The sequence below is a fragment of the Lissotriton helveticus genome, chromosome 12 (assembly GCF_964261635.1).
Source record: "Lissotriton helveticus chromosome 12, aLisHel1.1, whole genome shotgun sequence".
NCBI lineage: Eukaryota > Metazoa > Chordata > Amphibia > Caudata > Salamandridae > Lissotriton > Lissotriton helveticus.
In genome coordinates, this window is record NC_136073.1 from 474763464 (window position 1) to 474785251 (window position 21788).

Here is a 21788-nt window from a genome sequence, read left to right on the forward strand (position 1 = left end):
CAACAAAGCTAGTATATGTCACTCCTCAGACATCAAGCCCATACCGAATCAGAGGCCTGGCCTGCAACGTGACGATGCTCTGCACCCTTCAACAGACCGGTTTGTTTTAGCCGAAAGTATTTGCATATCTGTAAACAATAAAATCGGGTTTTAAGACACACGGCCACCAGGGGAGCAATCCGTTTTCAAGATATCATGGAAATTCTTTCCCACCAATGCTCACAATTGCCCGCCTTAAGAACTTTGCCACCTGCAATTGCCAATTTTTGATTGTAATTTTTCCTTTAATACCAGACAAATTCCTTTAGGCCCCAGCATTTCAGCAGGGATTTCACCTTTTCCTATTTTCGATTAAACATGCCCCAATACCGAGGTGCGTGCAGGCTTTCAGGCATCCACAATATTAGCATTTGCTAAAAAAAATGCTTACATTCTGTCTATATAAACAAACACTACAAATAATGAGCGATTGATTTCATTCATTTTTTTATTGTTTTCTGAAACACAATATGTCAGCTACACTCTGAATCCATCTGTGCCGATGTGCCACTATACTCATCTCGATTGCTGTGCAAACACTGAGACTTTCATTATGCAAATTATTTTTACCCTGCATTGTGCATCAGGTTGCAAAAGACCCATCGAACGAGCACCTTTCAACTTCATGCTATCATCCTCATGACAAGAGCACAGTAGTTTAACCAATCACTGCACCCCCAGCTAGATTATGGTGGTACTGGTCATGCTAAGGGGTGAAGTTACTGGCCGTTGCGGGCCTGACTCTGAAAACATCCCTAAAAAAGAAGGAATTACTAGGGGAAGAAGTAATTCCAGTCTCAATTCCTCTAGTTATTCCTCATTTGCCCGTGGTATTTCACCTGGAGACTTCAGTTACTTTAGCAGCCGGAGTCTCTGGGTGAAGGACCCCAGATCTGCACAGTTACAACCCTGGAATAACGAAGGGACTGGTAACCTCCATTACCGGCTCCACTGGATTTAGGACTTCGGTCTTTTATCTATGGCCTGGCCAGAGGCACGATTCTGTCTCAAAGTCTGTGTAGATCTGTTTTTCCAGAAGTCCATCTCCACCACACTGCTCCCAAGGACTTCATGCTCTCAGCTGTTTAACTTTTCCCATGAAGGTTTTCACTCTTTCAGGATCCACTCTGCCTCTCCAATGACCACCTTCTTTGAAGTATGAACCGATGATCAAGGCATCTGCGGTGATGTAGTCTTTGAGGTTTTCCAGAGTCACCCCAGAACCAACAAGAACTGGGATACTCACAGCACGCCCTGCCTCTAGAAGGTAAAGAAAATTGTGAATGGGTAAACCAAGCATCCTCTCTCAAAAGTTGTTCATGCTGTGGACGAGTATGACTGCGGATGAGCTACTCGTCAAGATAACTACGTTATTCCAAAACCACTGGTTATTTTACACGGTCTACTTTGAATAACTATACATTTCTACCCCCTAATCCCCCAAGCGGCATTGCCCTAGCCTGCAGAGTGATACCTTTCTAATTTCAATTATAAAATACAAGTCATTTGTTACAGACTTTATATATGTTGAGCCAGGAATGGAGAGAGGTGAAACATATGAATGAGTCCAGGACAAATGTACCTCACTCCACTGCCTGGCTTGTTTATGTATTCACACGAGCAGATATACAGAAATATAGATTGATGTATGATACACCGATTTATAGATAGATCGATAGGTAGGTAAACAGCACCCTTATAGAGCATACAATTGCTGCTGATTGTTGCATCAAGACACCGGTCTATGTAGGTATATCCTCTTGGGAAAGGAACAGTGCGGTTACAAGTGGCCTTTGAAGAAACACCACAGAATGCATATTGAGTGGTCTATGTGGCTGCTCTACGGTCCACATTGAGAGTTCCATGCTGTTTGAAAGCCACACGTTCTCCTTAATGGAGACATGCCTTCAAGAAAGTAATATACACTGCGGTACCTCATTGGGAATAAGCATTAAGACTCAAGGGTCCAATTCGCAGCTCTAGGAGCTACCAGGACATTCGGCGGGACATAATGTAAGGCAGTTTCTGTTTCGTACCTGTGCATAGATATCATGAATGCAGAACTCCTCCTCACCTTCTTTTCAAAATTAATTTTAGAATTTCATCTCAACCAGATTGTCGAGTTGAGAACTTTTCTATGTAATGTTATGTTACAAGTTGCTTATAAAGCGCACGTACACCCAGGGGTTTCATGGCGCTACTAGAAACATACCAAAATCAGAGGGAGGCTAAACGTGCACGCTTATGAACAACCGATCTTTAAGTGATTTCCTGAATTGAAGTAAGTCTGTACAGAAGCGAATCTCCAGGGGAAATGAGCTCCAGAGTCTAGAGGCCAAATATGCAAACAGTCGTCCACCTTGTCGCTTTCGGTTGCAGGCATGAATGCTCAGTACTGGAGATGCATGGAGCGGAGGTTACGGGAAGGAGTGTATCTATTTAGAAGGGTATTAATAAATATAGGGCTCTTGCCGTACAGTGATTTGAGAACCAGACATCCCGTCTTGAATTCTGTCCTTTGGGGTTTCGGGAGCCAGTGAAGTTTTTTTAGCAGTGGTCTGGCCGATTGCCATCTGGGTTGTTGATGGATTAACCTGGCCGCCTAATTCTGGACCATCTGAAGCCTCTTAATAAGAGAGTGAGGCAGCCCTAAGTAGATTGAATTAGCATAGTCCAGGTGCGATAATACCAAAGCCAACGTCACCTGAACTAACGCCACATGGGTAAGCATGCGGCTGATTTTCCTGATCTTTCGTAGTTGAAGAAAGCATTTGGAGACCACTGAACCTACTCGGTTTTTTAATGATAAATCATTAACTATAATGACCCCAAGACTCTTTACAGAAGTAGAGGGTACTGGTGAGGAACCTAGGTCCATCGGCCAGTACTGTGGGCCCCAAAAGATCTTACTTTTGCCTGTCAGAAGTAATTCCGTCTTACTAGGGTTAAGCTTTAGATGATTTTGATCCATCTATTGACGGATGAATAGCTTGGTGGTCTGGAATACAGCCACTGAGTTAGGTGAGTTGTCAATAGTGAAGGTAAGCTGAAGGTCATCAGCATAATTGAAAGTTGTTACATTCATTTCCTTCAGTGTGCAGAACAAAGGAAGGAGGTATACATTAAATAAATGGGGTGAGAGCGAGGAACCTTGTGGAACACCACATGATATAGATAACTTGGGGGCTGTGAACGAGGCCAGTCGTACAGATTGAGTACGATCTTAGAAAAAATAACTGATCCATTTTAAAGCCAGTCCCTGGATGCCAGCCTGTCTGACACGGTCCACCAAAATAGTATGGTCGACCGTGTCAAACGCGGCTGATAGATCTAATAATACCAGGGCCTGGGGTATATCTTCATCTGCCTTCTTATGTAGGTCATCCAGTACTGCCAGTATCACGGATTCCGTTGAACTATTTCCAATGTGAGCCTGCTTGCAGGTTCTTTTAAATCTTTTAGTAGAAAGTGCGATATTTTAAACATGTGCAGAAGTGTTAGTATCATGTTTGCCTCCTGTCTGGTCTGACATATTTTTGTTGTTTTTATTATGGTGTCTGCCATAACAATATGGACGCTTCTAGCGAAAACTGCCATGTTTCTAATATTTTACTTGTAGGGGCAAATTATCTATATGGAAATTTTTCTATTGTTGAGATTCAGGGCCTGATATGCTGATTGACAGCCTGTTTTTCCGCCATGGCAAGAGAGTAACTTACTCTGTCACCCTGGTGGAGGGACCGCCCGCTAAACTTATAAATGACCACCAAGCCGGTGGTCATTTATACAGCACTGCCAGGAACCACCATCACGGCAGTTCCTGTCAATGCATTTTGCTGTCAAAATGACAGAGCCCTGCACCAAACGGTTTTATTTTTTATTTTCAGAAAGATAATCCCAATACTGAAATTTCTTTTTGAAAATACATAAGACAATGCTTCCCTGGCCATGGGAGTCCTCTCCCATGCTGAGTGTAGCATTTAGCAGTTTTCATTGCCCTTTACCAGCAAGGTTTTCCTGGCGGTGACAGGCAGTAAAATCCGATCTCAAATTCCGCCCATCTAAATTTAGGTGGGCAAAATTAGAGGTCTGTCTCCAGTGGCCCTTATTCTACTGCGCAGACGGAGGGGTTTAATCACAGCCGAGATGAAGTAGACTCCGCCATATTTAAAACAAAGATCTGCCAGCCTAAATTTGGTGGGCGGACCATTATGTTGGCGATAGGCTATACTTTGTCACCTTTGTGATGGAGAACACATACCGGCAAAAAATAAATTATGCCCGAAATTCCAAGTGCTGTTTTTTTAGAAACATGAGATAAAATCGGCAATCAGATACTGTAAAGATCCCGGTATCTGAACATTAAATGGAGGGCTTTCACGCTATGAGTATCAAGCCAGAGGTCACACCTGTTTGCAGCAACACCAGCTTCAGCCAGAGGTTGCTCCAAGAGCAGTGCAGAGAAGTGGCCTTCAACCGGACACAGCTTTTCATTATTTGCAGGTCTCACTTATATTTCTACAGTTAACTGACTTAGTAATAACAAAGAGGTATGGGTGCACATCCCTCTCGCCCCCCTGTATGTTTGTGTATTTATACTCTATATACAGAAATATATATATATATATATATCCAGCAGCTGTAGTCTCTCAACACGCCGATTGCCACGACAGAGAACACCACACAAGTCCAACGTTTCTATTAGGCACGAAGTTTATTTAGGTAAGAGTTTCCAAAATCTATATATATCTATATATATATATATATATATTCACTGAAAAAACCATAGGTTTCACACCAGTTATAGTTAGGTGGAAATTTTACTCGCATAAAGCCATTGAAATTCCCACGTTATAGTTAGTTGGATTCACTATAACTTGCGCGTGCAATGCACTGCTGATGACGTCACATATTACATCACTCATGACATGGTCAGTGACATCACTCATGACATCACTGATGACAACATCCTTGTGACAAAGTGGCAGACCTCCTATCAGCATAAAATAACCTTTGACACACACATTCAAAAATAGAAACTAACATTTTCTTAAAAAAGGAGAAACCAATCCCAATTACAACAACTTATTAGGTAATTCCAACATCTACATACACATCCACTCATTCACCAACAGTTCTATATAGTCACTCATGTATGTACTTACTCATCATATGTACTCATACACCTATACATCCTGTTACACACTAATACTCATCCATATAGTTACTCACACACAAATTCACACATGCAAATAAACTATCAAAAAACCATTTACTTGATTATACTGCTATATACACACCACTACACATACTTCTACAGAAACGGAAACATATTTACTCTCTTAAACAATCAATTATAAAAACACATACTCACTAACCCACCCATACACACAATCATCCACCCATACAGTCTTGCACACATGCTGTCTTCAAAATACATACAAATAGTGAGTCACTCATTCATGCATCTGTGATCTAAGTAATATCCCCCACCGAACCATACAGACACTGATACTGATACTCAAAAAAACAACTAATAACCCATATACACACTCATGTAGCTACTCACCAACCCATGCAGCCACTTATACACAAAGTGAGACACAGATACAGATATTTAAATATTTAAACATTACTCGCTAATATATGTATTCACTAAGGTACATTTAATAAGTCAGTTAACCAATCAATTTTACACAAAAAAACATCCATTTAGACATTTATTTACCCATGTATTCTTCCATCAACCTTTAGATATACATATATAAAAAATATTTATTTTTCAGAAAGATACATATTCACTGGATGATGTCATCAGTGATGTCATTTGAGATGTCATCAGTGATGTCATGAGTGATGTCACTGACCATGTCATGAGTGATGTAATATGTGACGTCATCAGCAGTGCATTGCACGCGCAAGTTATAGTGAGTCCAACTAACTATAACGTGGGAATTTCAATGGTTTTATGCAAGTAAAATTTCCACCTAACTATAACTGGTGTGAAACCTATGTTTTTTTCAGTGAATTTAATAGGTTTTTTAAATGCTAATTCCTAACTATAACTGGTGTGAAACCTATGGTTTTTTCAGTGAATATATATATATATATATATATATATATTCACAATATACATTTTTATGGCAAAATGAAACCCCTCATTTTGTTCCTTTTCAAATTAAATGTATTAAGTGTTACCACTTTATTCCAATCAAGATGACTTCAGGTGTGCCATACTTTTGTCATAAGTAAGACTGTTAGCGTTCTAGTTGTTCTTTAGAACACTCTGGGACATTCTGTCATTGGGCTATAGTTGGGCTACATCTGGCTGATATTTGGGCTACATTTGGGCTCTTTTGTCTCTGGTGGCCATCTTGGGAGACTGCATATCAGAATTATTTTAATGAAATATAAGAGGATTTGATAAGTCACTCAAAATGTGCCCTAATTTTTCTTTCTTCAGCCCTAATCATAATTTCTATGGCAAAATGAACCCCCTCATTTTGTTCCTTTGCAAATTAAATGTTTTAGGTGTTACCACTTTATTCCAATCAATATGACTTCAGGTGTGCCATACCTTTGTCATAAGTAAGACTGTTAGCGCTCTAGTTGTTCTTTAGAACACTCTGGGACATTCTGCCAATGGGCTATAGTTGGGCTACATCTGGCTGATATTTGGGCTACATTTGGTTTTATTTGTCTCTGGTGGCCATCTTTGGGCTACATTGGGCTACATTGGGCTATATTGGGCTATATTTGGGCTCTAACATATATATAGCCCAATGTAGCCCAATATATATTTTTCAAAGTTAATTTTCGTAAAAACCACTGGAGCATATATCTTGAGACATAGCAAAGGCACATCGGGGTACCAGTCCCTACAATTTTGCCAAGTTTGGTGGAAATCCATTCAGCCGTTCGGGCTAAAAGTGAGTCCAACCGCCCTATGGAAATTAACATGGGGAAAACACGTTTTGGGACCCCCCTTTTATCTCGGCCCCCGCTTGACGGATCCCCCCGAAACTTTCAGGGAAGGAGCGGAGCGCAGCGATGCAAAGTTAGGGAAAATTACAGGCAGATCCCTCATTCGCCGCCAAAGTTATTCCCAATAGAATGTTGCGGATTTCCTATGGAAAACGACCCTAACTATAACTACCTACTGGCGACCGCCAGTAGGTAATATATATATATGAACAAGCTCCCTTGTAGAGCGAAACGCGTCATTCAATAATAAAACGTTTTTCCTGCATACTCACTTGAGTTGATTCGTCTGTGAGCAACTTTGGCCGTTTGTTGTGGCGTCCTGAGGTCTGCACCCTGCTGTTGCCTGTCGTCCATTGACAGGTTGGGATCTCTCCTTCATATATATATATTGTTATTTTACTATTCACAAGAATGTTTGTCATTTATTTGCAAACAGTAACCAATCTGAAGTACCAGCAATAATTATTCAAGCATGCAGCATAAAGCAATGTGTGTTCTCTTTGGATGCAACCATTGTATATAGTCACTGTAAATAGATGCACTATGCCTTTAAATTTGTTGCTATCTGGTATCAGACACAACCATATGATTCACGTGTGGGAGGTGTGGCCCAATGGGCGGGCTTTCACCAAGCAGATAAAAGAACTTTCCAAGTTTTGAAATGTGGTGTGTGAACAAGAGTACGCCAGTACTCGAAACGTTACATTTTGGAAGGCACTTAAAATAAATAACATCTTGCCTGGACTACGTGGGGTCTGTCTCTTCTCTCGCCGCTGCTGTTACTGCTGCATGTGGAGGTTTGAAGGATTCTTACAATATTACGCGGAAGCTGGCTGTCTCCGCTGACGGTACCCCCTCCTCGACAAGTGATTCTTTGCTTCAACAACCAAACGTCGATGTGAATTCCTTGAGGAGTAAAGCGGCGGAGAATTCCCTGACAAAGATATTTACGGAGTGTTTTTCACTGAGAGGGGCTAGTCTGTTGACCGGTCATCCCGCTGACGAACACCGTTTCATTAATCAACGTCAGGTGAGGAGGCAGCGTTTGTGTCCAAAGGCGGCGTGCAAAACGCGAAGGGCGCGCAGCAGCGGCCCTTATTTTATCACAGTTAACTACAGTGCGCATTTAACTTCCATTACCACACTATCGGACTGCTCTGCTTGCAGCCATGGCGGCTAGCTCTGAAACGGAGCGTGAGGCGGCAGCTGCCGCTTTGTTTGCGAAAGTGCCACGAGGATTAGGCAGCAGCAGTAAGCCAGCACCAACCAGCGCCGCTACTACAGCCAATCAAGATGTTACAAAACTGTTGAAATTACTGGAAAAAAAGTCTCGTGCAGAGATTACAAAGTGGTGGGAACACAAATCTCTGTCTAAGTATGAAGAAGTGGGGCGAGTGCCGAGAGGCTTACGCATCATGCTGGCACCAAGTTTTTTGGACCCTAACCCCAACATGCTAAGAGAATGGGGGGAACTGAACTTGATAGCATCAATGAATATAGTAAAGCTCCTAATAAAATATGCAGTTATTGACCGTGCTGTGCTCCTGGATGAAATAGCACAGATCAATAAGGATTTGGATGCTTTCGTGGATGCCGAATTACAGGCAATGATTGCAAAAGGACGTAAAGATATCAGTGAGCGACTGAACAAACATGAGGACAAAATTAAAGTGCGCAAAATAAATAAGTTTGCAAGAGATCTTAACGACTACGAGACCGGACAAATTTACACATTTGCACGCAAGTACGACCAAGCAAAAAAGCAGCGGCAAATACAAAAATTAGGCTCACAGTCCCAAACAGTGCAAACTCAACAAGTTTCAGCTACAACATTGGATATACAAGAAACAATATCCACAGATACCGCTTCACTTGCTAGCTCATCCAGCGCCTGCGGGTCTTTGTCAAGTTTGACGGAGGATAATTCTTCACATGCCATACTCGATCTAGGAGAGGAGATGGATTTTTTGGTCGAGGCCCAGCTGCAATCTCAAGGCCCGCGGACGCGGTCACACAACGCAGCAAAAGGAAAAACGCAAGGCGGAGGGCAAGACGCAAGCGCGCCAAAAGAGTCACAGCCACCAAAAAAGAAATGGTACAGAAAGAAAAACAACAACTAGTGATTGATGCTAGTACAATTGTCAACCTATCGGATGTGACACTTACCGCAGCGGAAGAACAAATTCTGAAATTGGGTTTAAACTTTTGTCCTGAAAGCTCATTTGACTACACCAGCACCAGGGCTGATGTTTACCTTTACATCAGAAAGTTGAAATTACGTAAATTTCATGCAATCAAGAACAAATCCAGCGACAATTCAGATGATCCACATAAGAAGGCTGAAGAAAACACCAGCCCTTTTTTAGTTCCAGCCCATGATGCAAGAACCCTCATTACGCTATGCAACCTCAACAGTGCCAATGAGGCACCGAATACGGAGATGGAGGTAGCTGACACCCAAACAGAATTACGTGGAATTGATGTTCCCCAAAAGGGAGCAGGTGAAAGTCCTTTCAAGCCTAAGAGCAAATTTGTCCCCGTCATGCCCAAAGATGCGGTGGATATTTATCATGACTGCATTATTGAGGATTTAAAGAAACTCAACAGACAAATTCATTCCAACAAAGACATGTCCAGTTTCCAAACAAGGGAATATAACAACTTAATGGCAAAATTGTCCAAAAATCAAGAAATCATTGTGAGTCCCTCTGACAAAGGAGGTAATATTGTTTTGTGGCAAAAAGAACAATATATTACAGAAGCAAAGCGCCAATTGGACAATGTTGATTGTTATATACGGAGTAATGGTATCCAATATAAACATGCAAAGGACAGCATCAAGAAATTGCTTTTGTCCTACAAAAGAGAAACTCTGATTTCCTCTACGGAATGTGCATTTTTATTAATTGAACATCCAGTGATACCACACATGTATCTAATCCCCAAGGTGCACAAAATGCAGAATCCAACACCTGGGAGGCCCATCATTTCTGCCATCAAGAGCATGGGCGAAAATATTTCACGATACATCGACTTTTATTTGCAAGAGCATGTCCAATCGTTACCCAGTTACATCAAAGATACAGGTGATTTTCTTTTGAAATTAGAGGCCATAGCATGGCAAAAGAACTGGTGCATCATCACTCTGGACATTGAGTCCTTATACACCTGTATCGAACACAAGAAAGGTATTGAGGGTATAAGACATTTTTTGGGGCGCAAATCATGCATGTATTACAGCCACAACAAAATGATTTGTAATTTGGTACAATGGTGTTTGGAGAACAATTATTTTTTGTTTGGAAAAGAAATTTGGAAACAGATACGTGGTGTAGCCATGGGTTCCTGCTTCTCTCCCAGCTACGCGTGCTTGCACGTGGGGCTGTGGGAGGAGCAGGAATTACCAGGCATTTGTGGATTTGAACGTGTCAAACATTGGATGCGCTTTATCGATGATATTTTTTGTGTATGGGAAGGGGACATGGCGAGTGCTAAAATTTTTGTGAATGCACTTAATGTGAATCAATTTAATTTGTTTTTCACCTCTAATATCAGCGAAACTTCGGCTGATTTTCTTGATGTCTCTATTAACATCATGGGCAACAAGATTATCACTTCCCTACATAGAAAGTCCACTGCTGGCAATAGTATTTTACACGCCAGCAGTGGCCACCCCAGACATGTCATCATGAGCATTCCGCTGGGCGAACTATTACGCCTTAAGCGAATATGCAATACTCAGGAAAAGTTTGAGGAGGGGGCGACGGCAATGCTTGAGAGACTAGAGGCCAGGGGCTACAGCAAAACCTGTTTAGCCACAGCATTGCAAAAGAGCAAACAAAGAACAAGGGACTCTTTGTTCGTACCTAAACCCCCTGAAGACAACAGCGCACCCAATGTCACTAGATTGGTAACCACGTACAGCAGACAGCATCGCAAGATAAAATCCATAATTAACAAGCATTGGGCAATTGTAAAAACAGATGGAGTCTTACGCGACAGGACCCCAGACAAACCGGTGGTCACATTCAGGCGAGCATACAGCATGCGCAGTAAGTTAGTACAATCTAGCCCTGAATTGCCGAAGATCACCAACTGGTTTGGAGGTAAAGGCTTTCACAAATGCGCCTCATGTCGAGCGTGCAAGTTCGGCCAGAATACCACCCATTACCGCACTCCTTTTTCTGATTCTGATTCATTAATTCACGGCAATTACAATTGCCGTACGGAGTTTGCGGTGTACGTCCTTACTTGCTCCTGCGGCCTGCGCTATGTAGGCAGCACTGGCGCACAGGTGCATGTTCGAATATTGCAGCACCTTCGTGCTATAGTTAATCACGATGCGGCATATCCGGTAGCACGCCACTTCAACAGCAGGCACAACAGGGATCTGTCATGCCTTAAATATTTCGTCATTGATGCTGTTGCTCCGTTGAGACGGGGTGGTGATCGTGAAAAACTATTACGCCGTTTAGAAACGCAGTACATCATCAAACTCGACAGCAAACAACCCAATGGTTTGAATGCGACAGAGGACATGCACAATTTTCTGTAAGTGCATCAAATTCTTTGTATATATTCTGCACAAACTATATGTCTTTTCAGCAAACTGAAGTTCCCATAATAGATTTTTCCAATATGACACACTACATAATTTTTGTAATATGTACATACACATTTTTCTTGTAAGCAAATACCTTTTTTAGGTAAGGCTATAGTCCCGTCTCTTAACTTAGAGCTGGCTGTCCAGGTTTCTGAGCAGGGCAGTCTTTTAACTATATTTGGAAATGGTTTTTTCTTTTGTGGTGATTTTCTTTGTCACTGTAAAATTGTTATAGCACTTTTTTCTCACAAACATAATTGTCTTGTAAATAGTTCTGCAACAATATTTTGAATAATATGAATGCATCATTGTATATATATATATATATCTTTTAAATATAATGACAGAGGACTAAAACTCGAGAATGTGTTTTTACACTTAGGTGCCACCCTTCGGATGACACCTATACATATAGGTACTTTAAAAATCGGTTCTTTCACAGATAAGCAGTGCCTGTACAATTAGCAATTAAGTTTGATATGACTATGATTTGCATCTGTTCAATATTTTTTATGCTTGTCTTTGGATTCATGGTTCAGATTGGGTGTTACGGTAATAGGAGATATGCTATGCATTTATGCATATGATGAATATTGTTATTTTGTTTTGTACAACAACAATAATGCATTTAAGCAGTTATTTTACTATTCACAAGAATGTTTGTCATTTATTTGCAAACAGTAACCAATCTGAAGTACCAGCAATAATTATTCAAGCATGCAGCATAAAGCAATGTGTGTTCTCTTTGGATGCAACCATTGTATATAGTCACTGTAAATAGATGCACTATGCCTTTAAATTTGTTGCTATCTGGTATCAGACACAACCATATGATTCACGTGTGGGAGGTGTGGCCCAATGGGCGGGCTTTCACCAAGCAGATAAAAGAACTTTCCAAGTTTTGAAATGTGGTGTGTGAACAAGAGTACGCCAGTACTCGAAACGTTACATTTTGGAAGGCACTTAAAATAAATAACATCTTGCCTGGACTACGTGGGGTCTGTCTCTTCTCTCGCCGCTGCTGTTACTGCTGCATGTGGAGGTTTGAAGGATTCTTACAATATATATATATATATATATACCAGCTACGTTGTACACAAAGTACCAGCACTTACAGGAGACTTCTAGAACAAATGTATTGGTACAGCACACAAACAAGACGCGTTTTGGCGACTACCTTCCTCAATATAAAGCGGCAGCCCGAGAACACGCCACTTACATATAATTACAAGTTCACTGGTGGTTTCAAGGTATCGCAATCAACAAAGGACTATCCTCCATGTTACAACCATTTCGCCCATCTTAAAACATGCAAAATAACGCTTGTCATTTCAGTCCTTTTACTCCAAATTTATTAAATTCTGAAAAATTTAGCCCTGAATGGGAATGTAAATGTGTATATATCTATTTACATTTTCAAATTTCATTTAAACAAAATGCAAAGTATGATCATTGCAATTTATTAAATCATTAAATCTATTTACAACCTATTACCAATTTATATGTTAAGGACACATTCCATATTCTGCCTTCAACAGGCCTGCCCTAAAATTATATCTACCCCTTCCACCATGTTAATCAGAATACAGATCAACTCAAAAGAAAGGTGGCCGAAATGTAATTGTATAGATTCGTATTTACATATTTACAGATGTGCAAACCCACTTCAGATCTCAAAGCTTTAATGCCCCATCATCTTGTGGAATTAAAGATGTACCACCAGTTCTTCTCCACTATTTATTTATAATGTTTTGAGCTTTAACTCCCTGTACCCCCTCTTATGTCAGTGGGAACAGGATCCAGACAAAATTAACGTAACAGGTCCCTGTTACTGTCATGGTAATTCTCAAAATGTCTGGCCACTAGATAATTCATATCCTTGGAGGCAATAGCTCGGAGATGTTCCAGAATCCGTATTTTGGTCGGATGAATGGTGCTACTGACATATCGTAATCCACATGGACATATTAAACAGTATATCGTGTGGCTGGTGTTGCAGTTCACAAATTTTTCTATCAGTTTGGGATTCTTAAGTCCTGGTACACTATATATTGACACCTTTCGACTAAAGTTGCAGGCCTTATATCTTCCACAGGGAAAAAAGCCTTTCACACAATGAAAGCATGATTGTCTATTCTCCTTAGCGTCATGGCTCTGTACCAAGTGATCCTTGAGTGATCGAGTTCTCCTGAATGTAAGCAGGAGAGCTTGGGAAAGATTCTCCTCTATATATATATTTATATTACTGGGCAAGAGCTACAGTCACCGAAGCAACATGGCCAGTGCCTGACGAGGGGAATTAAGGAAGAAAGTATGTGTAGTGGTAATTTTGCTCCTAACTGATGAGGAGCGTGTAGATTCTATAGACCAATCCTTAGAAAAGGCCGTCTAGTTGGCCTTGGAGTTGCTGAGCAGAAGAGATATTGATCCTTTGCAGCTAGCTGCTGCGCGAACCACCTAGTGGGGGAAGATTCGGCCCTTTTAGACCCTCTGAACCTCAGGGAGCTCTAAAGGGAAAAGGAAAGGCGGAAGTCAAAAGCATTAAACCCTCCCTCCTCCCCCTATGGCAGGCTTTCCTTAAGAGACACAGATGCACCTTAAGAGGAATGGAAGGGCAGGGATCCCCAATGTTATACCCTTGGACAGGAAGGTCATGAAATCCTGCCAGAGGGCCTTGATGGAGGGGGAAGATTCAGAAAAATAGGAGCAGGAGGCTGACTCAAATGAGGAACTAGGTTCCAGCAGACCATGGTGACCAGAGGTTGTCGTCACCAACCCCAGGGTGGACTGTAACCCTCAGAGGGGGCAAAGGAGTCAAGGAACCTCTAGGCATGCTAAACCCAGATGATATCTACCACCTGCGGTCCTTGGAATGGACACCAGTACATAAGACTGCCCGGTATGTGAACAGCAGAATAAGGAAACCCCTAGATAAGGAGGTAAGGGATGCCCTAAAGCCGAATGCACAAGATCATCCTTAAAGGGTAAAATGGATCTAACCCCTGGAATCAATGAGAAAAATCACACATTTTTGAAAGATACAAAGAAAGGGATCGACCACTCCTGGCGGGTATGAGAGGATAAACTGCTACATATTTTGGGACCTTTAATGAAGATCCTCGGTGTGGCAGAGAAGGCTAGAGAAACTAGCAACTTTCCCACAATAGGCATCCAAAATATATAATAAGTGGCTCTGAAAATGTTTTGTACAATACAATCAGGGGTGAGGTATTCACTTTTCTTGGAAGCAGCTTTAGGGAAAACTGAATGGCTGCATTGATGACCCATGTATCAAAAGCCCAAAAAGATTACTCTTTTTTGGATTGTCGCTGAAAACCAAATATTTGTTCTTCAGCACTTGCCAATAACAACCCCCTTCCAGTCTCCACTGTATGTCATCTTTTAAACTTCATGTGATTGTTGTAGTGAATTATTTACCATTGCTTTTCTGCCTTTCTGTGATTCCACGTGCATTAGCCGTCAAATGAAAGATGAAGGAGCTTCAGATGAGAAAGTGTTGACAGTGTATATGGGTACAACTAATCAATGGGAAAGGATCACTTGTCCTGCATAAACCAAGGTATGCAAGACTCGGGTGTTATGTCTCCAGTAAAAAAACCCTCATGCACGTGTTGGGTGAGTCTGGGTAGCGGTATATCTTTGTTCTACGCTATAAGACACGTGTGTGCATAATCATGGGGTTCGTTTTGGATATGCAGCCTCCACCAGGAGGATCTTACCCATGGTTTAAAAACAGTAGTGACCCAGTAATGTGGACAAAGTGTGAATTAAAAATACCCGTACAGCCAGGTTTCGAACTTTATTTAATCTGGATTCGGGTAGCCCCTAATTGGGGAATGCTGTAGATGTGCGTTCTATCGAAAATTTAGGAATTCAGAGCGCACTAGCATTTAGTGAAATAAAAATTGCCGACATGTTTCAGCCCTGTTGCTGGGATTCAGACTTACGGGCTTTCTTCAGGACCAGGAGTGGTGGGGGTCTACAATAATTATTGCAAACTCAAAACAAGAAACAAAAGAAGGGAAATTGTCAACCTGTTTCTTTTCTTGTTTACGGTCTCAATGTACCTGAAGTGTTGAGTTGGAACACTTCCTTCGGGTCTATGGAAGGCTTCGAGGGGGCTCACGCTCCATTCCTCACTGTTTCGCGTTATGCTGTAGCTGCCTTCATGGACCCGGAAGTAGTGTTGACAGTGTATATGGGTAAGCAGGAATGTTTGCAGACTGTAAGTGGTAAAGGTTTAGGATTTGATCACAGAGATGGTATCAAGACTATACAACATAAATGACAGAATTGACCCACGCCAAATGTTCCTCCTCATTATAAAGGAATAAACACAGCCTTGACACAGGAAGAAAGGGAAAGTTGGTTGTTGACTGAGAAGGTCAGTTTTTCAAAGAGAGAGAAATGTGCCTCAAGTAGAATTCTCAAAGTTGAAGTAGACTATAAGCTGCAGTACAGTATCAACTACAGGTGAACTCGGATGCTTGGAGGGAAACCTATGATTAGCTCACAGCTCAGGGTAGAAACAGCCTGTAGGAGTATAAATACGTAAAAGACAAAGCCAGAAGGACCACAGCCAAAGCTCACGGGTGATGAAACCAGTTCTGGAAAAGAAAAAGAGTTCCAACTCTAGATGTGCTCATGACTAATGACTGCATGAGAAATTACACAACTATATATGACACTTTTTGTGAACTACTCTATGATAATATGTAAATCCAATCAAATGAGATGGCCATATGTTGTCGGCTCGCTTTATGATTTTAAATTAGTAAGACCTGAATGATTCCAGAATGTTCTCAATAGTTTTTGGACAGGTGAAGAAGTAAAGTACTTTGAAATATCTGTTGAGATAGGAAGAGTGTACAGATTAAGAATGGCATAATCAACCCTTCACGAAAAAAGGCTTCAAGTCATCACCCAGAGATGCACTGGAGGTGGGAAGTCACAATCTGTCCAGCTCATCCTTTCCCTCACCAAGGACCCACACACCGCCAAAACCAACCTCCACGAGGGAATAAAGGCCGTCACCGACTGGATGAGGATCAGCCATCTGAAGCTGAACTAGGACTAGACGGAGGTACTCATTCTCGGACCCACACCCTCAGCCTGGGACGACTCCTGGTGGCCGACCACACTGGGAACAGCACCAACACCCACCGACCATGCACGCAACCTAGGATTCATCCTCGACTCCTCCCTCTACATGGCTAAGCAGGTCAACGCCGTCTCCTCCTCCTGCTACAACACCCTCCGCATGCTCTGCAGGATCTACAAGTGGATCCCGACCGAAACAAGAAGAATGGTGACACAGGCCCTCGTCAGCAGCAGACTGGACTATGGCAACGCATTCTACGCAGGAATCCCAGCCAAACACCTATGATGACTACAACGCATCCAAAACGTCTCCGCCCGGGCTGATCGTCAACGTCCCCCGCCACAGCCACATCACCCCCCACCTGAGAGACCTACACTGAATCCCCGTCAAAAAGAGGATCAACTTCAAGCTCCTCACCCACGTACACAAAGCTCTTCACAACGCCGGACCAGCCTACCTTAACAGAAGACTCAACTTCTACACCCTCACCCGCCAGCTCCGCTCCGCCGCTGTCCCCCGCATCCAACGAACGACCTCCGGCAGCAGATCCTTCTCCCACCTCGCCGCCAAGACCTGGAACACCCTCCCTACCCACATACGTCAGACCCAAGACATACTCGCCTTCAGAAGACTCCTCAAGACCGGGCTCTTCGAGCAGTAGCAGCACCCCCCCTCCTCCCCTCAGCGCCTTGAGACCCTCACGGGTAAGTAGCGCGCTCTACAAGAACTCTGATTGATTGATTGAATGAAGTTGTGAAGAGACCTCCTCACAGGGGAGGGGAATCGGTATATAAAATCCACAGGACCAATCATCTGCAAATTCTTTTGTTTACAATAATAATAATAATAATAATATAAATTGCCTTAGAGAATGAATTATCAATCAAATTAACTCCTGGCTTCTTCCAGCTATTTGGATTTTTGGAGGGTGCTTCTTCTGCTCTAAAACAGTTGTATGATAACAATGTTCTAACCTCAAAACTCAACTGTATTATTTAGCTTCTTAGAAATATATTCTTAGGACTGCCCACTAGTCTGCAGCCTTCCCTTTCTCAAAGCTCTTACCTTTAACTTCTTCGGGGTTTGCTTGAATCCCTGTGGCAGCTCCAGTCAGTATGATCCCATCAGCGAGAAAAAATTCAGCAGCCTTTGCAGTCTCCGATAAACTAACATCTGCAGTGAGGGCATGAGCGCTGCACAAACAGAAATCCGGCTAATATATTATTACAGGCAAGGGGTACCATAACAGCATCTGCTTGTAGAAAGGACACTGTGCACGGATTTCATGACAAACATTTCTGAATTACAAAGGTTGTGCTTGTGCAATTTTCCACCAACATCTGCACCGCCTGATGAGTGCAGGGACCGTATTTACATCAGCTGACTGTGGTAGGGGGGTTAAGGTTTGTTGTTTTATGATGAAATAGGAGAGATTTTAAATGTTTTGACACATTGCATGACAGTGGTTAAAACTGCTTGCTGATTTTAAATGCTTGTATGTGGGCGAGTAAAGCATATTAGAAACAAAAAAATATTTTGTTGGAAAAGTATAAGTTTTTAAATAAGATCTGTGTTTTTAGGTCTCGGCCTGCGAAAGACTGCGCATATGCGCAGTCGAGCTGGCGAGATTTAATGATGTAGAGTGAGTTTCACTAGCGACGTTAAGCCCCACCCCTCTTTTCTATTGGCTGGTGTCACCGTTCGTGCTAAACGGTGGCCAGCCATTGGAGAAGAGGTCCTAGTGACGTTCTTCTTTCTTTTTAAGCCCCGTCCTTTTCAGACTGGCTTACTTGACTTACTGGTGGAGTAAAGGGTTTCTAGTCTTCTTTATGGAGCCATCTTTTTCGCCCCATACAGAAGATAATGAACCTTTTACGCCACCAGTAAGCGCTTGTTTTTTCTTGTTGCTTGTTTGTGGTGATGGATTCCTGGAACCGAAGATCTGCTCCCAGGCTGGGCCTGGAACAAGAGACGTCGAGAAAAGGGACATCCCATCTAAAGACAAAGTGCGCTAGAGAGTGACTAGAACATGGGAGAAGAGACATCATACATCTCAAAGAACAGGCCCTGAGAAAAGCCTCCATGCCAATGACCCTACAACAGAAAAGAGACATCACTGGGAACATAAACCTCTAAACGGTTCTATCAGGAGGCAGCGTGGTTACAAAACGTATCTCGAGCCCGATAGAAGAGAGTGGGCCCTGAGAAAGAGACCACATTCAGGGAGCCCATGAGACATCATGGAGCGGCCTCTGGGAGCAAAGATGCGCAGTCCCTAGGAGAACAGACACTTAGAGCCGGAAGAAAGAACTCTAAAATATGGCGACGCCAAAGAGAGTATTCGTGAGACTGCTGTGGGGCAGGAGACCTCCTGAACCTGGGGGGAGCACTACCAGCTACGGACGAGACGTTTTTATTGAGACTGCACCCAAGCAGCTGCAGACCCTGGATACAGAGAGAGACCTCAGAGAAAAGAGACCTTTCGAAAACACTATTTTAGCGAGACTACACAGGCGCGAAGAGACATCAGGTCCGCAATAAATGCTCTGAGGACAGAGACACGACCCTTACCCCACAAGAAGCCTTCACAATATGTCCATTTAGACTGCGCTTGGGGTAGTATATACAGATATTATCCAGGTTCAATGGGCCCCGGTGCCACTGCACCCGCTGCACCAGTGGTAGCCGTGCCCCTTACTTCATCCAGGGAATCTGTCATTTTCCTTTTCCGAAAAGTGATGTAAAACTCTGGCTACAGGACACGTCTTGGGATGACGACATCAAAATTAGAAATTGCAGCAACGTGCCAAATTGCAAATCGGGCCAAATCAACAGTTTATACATTTTAAATAACATAATCAGACGAGCTCTTTCCTTTCTTGAAAATTCCCAGTTACAAATGGTCACCACTGGGCCGTTTGCTGGCAGACAAGGCTTTGGACATCCGCTGTATTGGTACAGGCGTTAGCCTGGTTTCAGCTGCTGTTTGTAGCCGGTTATTGATGTGTGATGGTTACTGATTTAATTTCCCTCTCGTGGCTGGCTGTCGGTGTCTGATAGTGTTTATTGATTATATCGCTTGCACTTTTAATTACCCAATCAATTTTTTTCTTGCTCACCCCCAAGCTGAACCATTGAACACCATTTGTAAATGGACAGCTGACATTTCCCCCAGAGAAATGTGAAACATTGTAACTGCAAAACTAAAACATGAGTAAGATTTTGAATTTAACACCATTTTATATTCTGTAAAAACAGCACCACAATGATCTGTTGCACTATCAACACTCCTTATCCGAATTGACTTGTTTATTAGGGGGCAATATCCGCGTGGACTGCCTAGTCCTGTTTTTATTTCACGTAGTATGCTGCGCCCCCCCCCATTGTCGCGCAGTGACGCTCCACACAAGCCCCGCCACAGAATCTAACTAGAACTTTGTTTCTTGGAAAAAAAGTTAAACATGGCTAGATTACTGTTTGAGAAAGCCCTTCCACCAGAAAATTAGAGTGCGACAGTCACAGAAAGAAAGGTGGTGGCTTGGTGTTGTGTGTGTGTGTCTGGCTCTGTGTGTGTGGGGCTCTGTGTGTGTGTGGCTGTGTGTGTAGCTCTGTGTGTGTGGCTCTGTGTGTGTGTGGCTCTGTGTGTGTGTGTGTGTGTAGCTCTGTGTGTGTGGCTCTGCGTGTGTGTGTGGCTCAGTGTGTGTGGCTCTGTGTGAGTGTGGCTGTGTGTGTGTGTGTGTTTGAAACATAAATAAAACGCATTGTTATTTGCAATGTCAATAGCTCAAACTCGAGTAAATACACAACTATTGCATTGCAAATGCAATTGGTCTCGCATTCGCGAGAGATTAAGCTATTGGCATTATAAATCACAATGCCATTTATTTATCTGTTTTCAAAACCAACTAAGAGCTGCTGAAAGAACATGGAGGAATGATCCCTCAACCCTCCACCGTGACCAACTCCAAGCAGCCCGCAGGATGTACAAAAATCATATCAAGAATAAAAAGTCAGATTTCTTCCGTTCTGCACTAGATAACGCAAAAAAAACGGCCTAAAGAGGTTTTCAACATCATCAAGAATCAGACCTCCAAACCTACTCCCCCCTTAACTCAAGCATCCAGAGCTCGATGCGACAGCTTCGCAACCTTCTTTAACGACAAAATCGCCAAGATAGACCTAGCATTGGGCTCAACCCCCACCTCCGTCAATGAGATCAATACGCCCAAAAACCTTGTCAACGCCTCCATAAAATCTCCACAAGAGTGGTCATCATTCACTCTCATCCAGGAAGCAGAGATAGTCAATCTAATCTCCAAAGCCAGCCCTCAGCACACTCCCTGGACCAGCTACCGCCTCTTCTGACCAAACACCTAAAGCAAGTCCTAGCTCCAATATGGTGCAAGATCATCAATAGCTCTTTGAACTCTGGATCCGTTCCAGACTGCCTTAAGGTAGGACAAGTCACACCACTATTAAAGAAGCCAGGTCTAGACACAGAAGATTTAAATAATTTCAGACCGGTCTCGAACCTTCCTTTTTTGGCCAAAATAATGGAAAGATGTGTCCTCCCTCAGCTAACCCTTCACCTTGAAAACATCAAGCTTCTAGATCCCCTCCAATCAGGATTCAGAAAGGGATGCAGCACTGAATCTGCAATCCTCAACGTCATAGACGACCTACGCAAATCACTCGACTCGGATCAATGCTGCCTTCTCATCCTCCTTGACCTATCGGCTGCATTCGATACAGTCAACCACAATCTACTGCTAAGGGTCCTTCAAGAAAGAGCTGGTCTGCAAGAGACAGTCCTCCAATAGTTCTCCTCCTTTCTTCACAACCGATCACAGAGAATAAAAATCAAAAACTTCGAATCTGACCTACACCCGGTCATCAGAGGTGTTCCTCAAGGGTCTGTTCTCTCCCCACAGCTCTTCAACATCTATATCGAACCCCTCACCTCTCTACTCAGAAAATCCAACATCCCCTTTCACCTATATGCGGACGACACGCAGCTGTATCTGGAAACGACCTCTATTG

At 42.7% G+C, this 21788-nt stretch overlaps 1 protein-coding gene across 3 annotated transcripts in view; it reads right to left on the bottom strand.

The window, feature by feature from the left end:
* Positions 1-469: 469 nt before the first annotated feature.
* Positions 470-21788, bottom strand: part of LOC144799112 (uncharacterized protein F13E9.13, mitochondrial-like) — a 142767-nt gene continuing 121448 nt past the window's right edge. For all 3 annotated transcript variants that reach the window (XM_078670308.1, XM_078670307.1, XM_078670306.1), the window contains 2 exons: positions 17814-17941; positions 470-1299 (listed from right to left, as the gene is read on the bottom strand). In XM_078670308.1, the coding sequence (XP_078526434.1) occupies positions 1109-1299; positions 17814-17941 (319 nt within the window). In that variant the 3' untranslated portion in view covers positions 470-1108. The remainder of the gene's footprint in view (positions 1300-17813; positions 17942-21788) is intronic.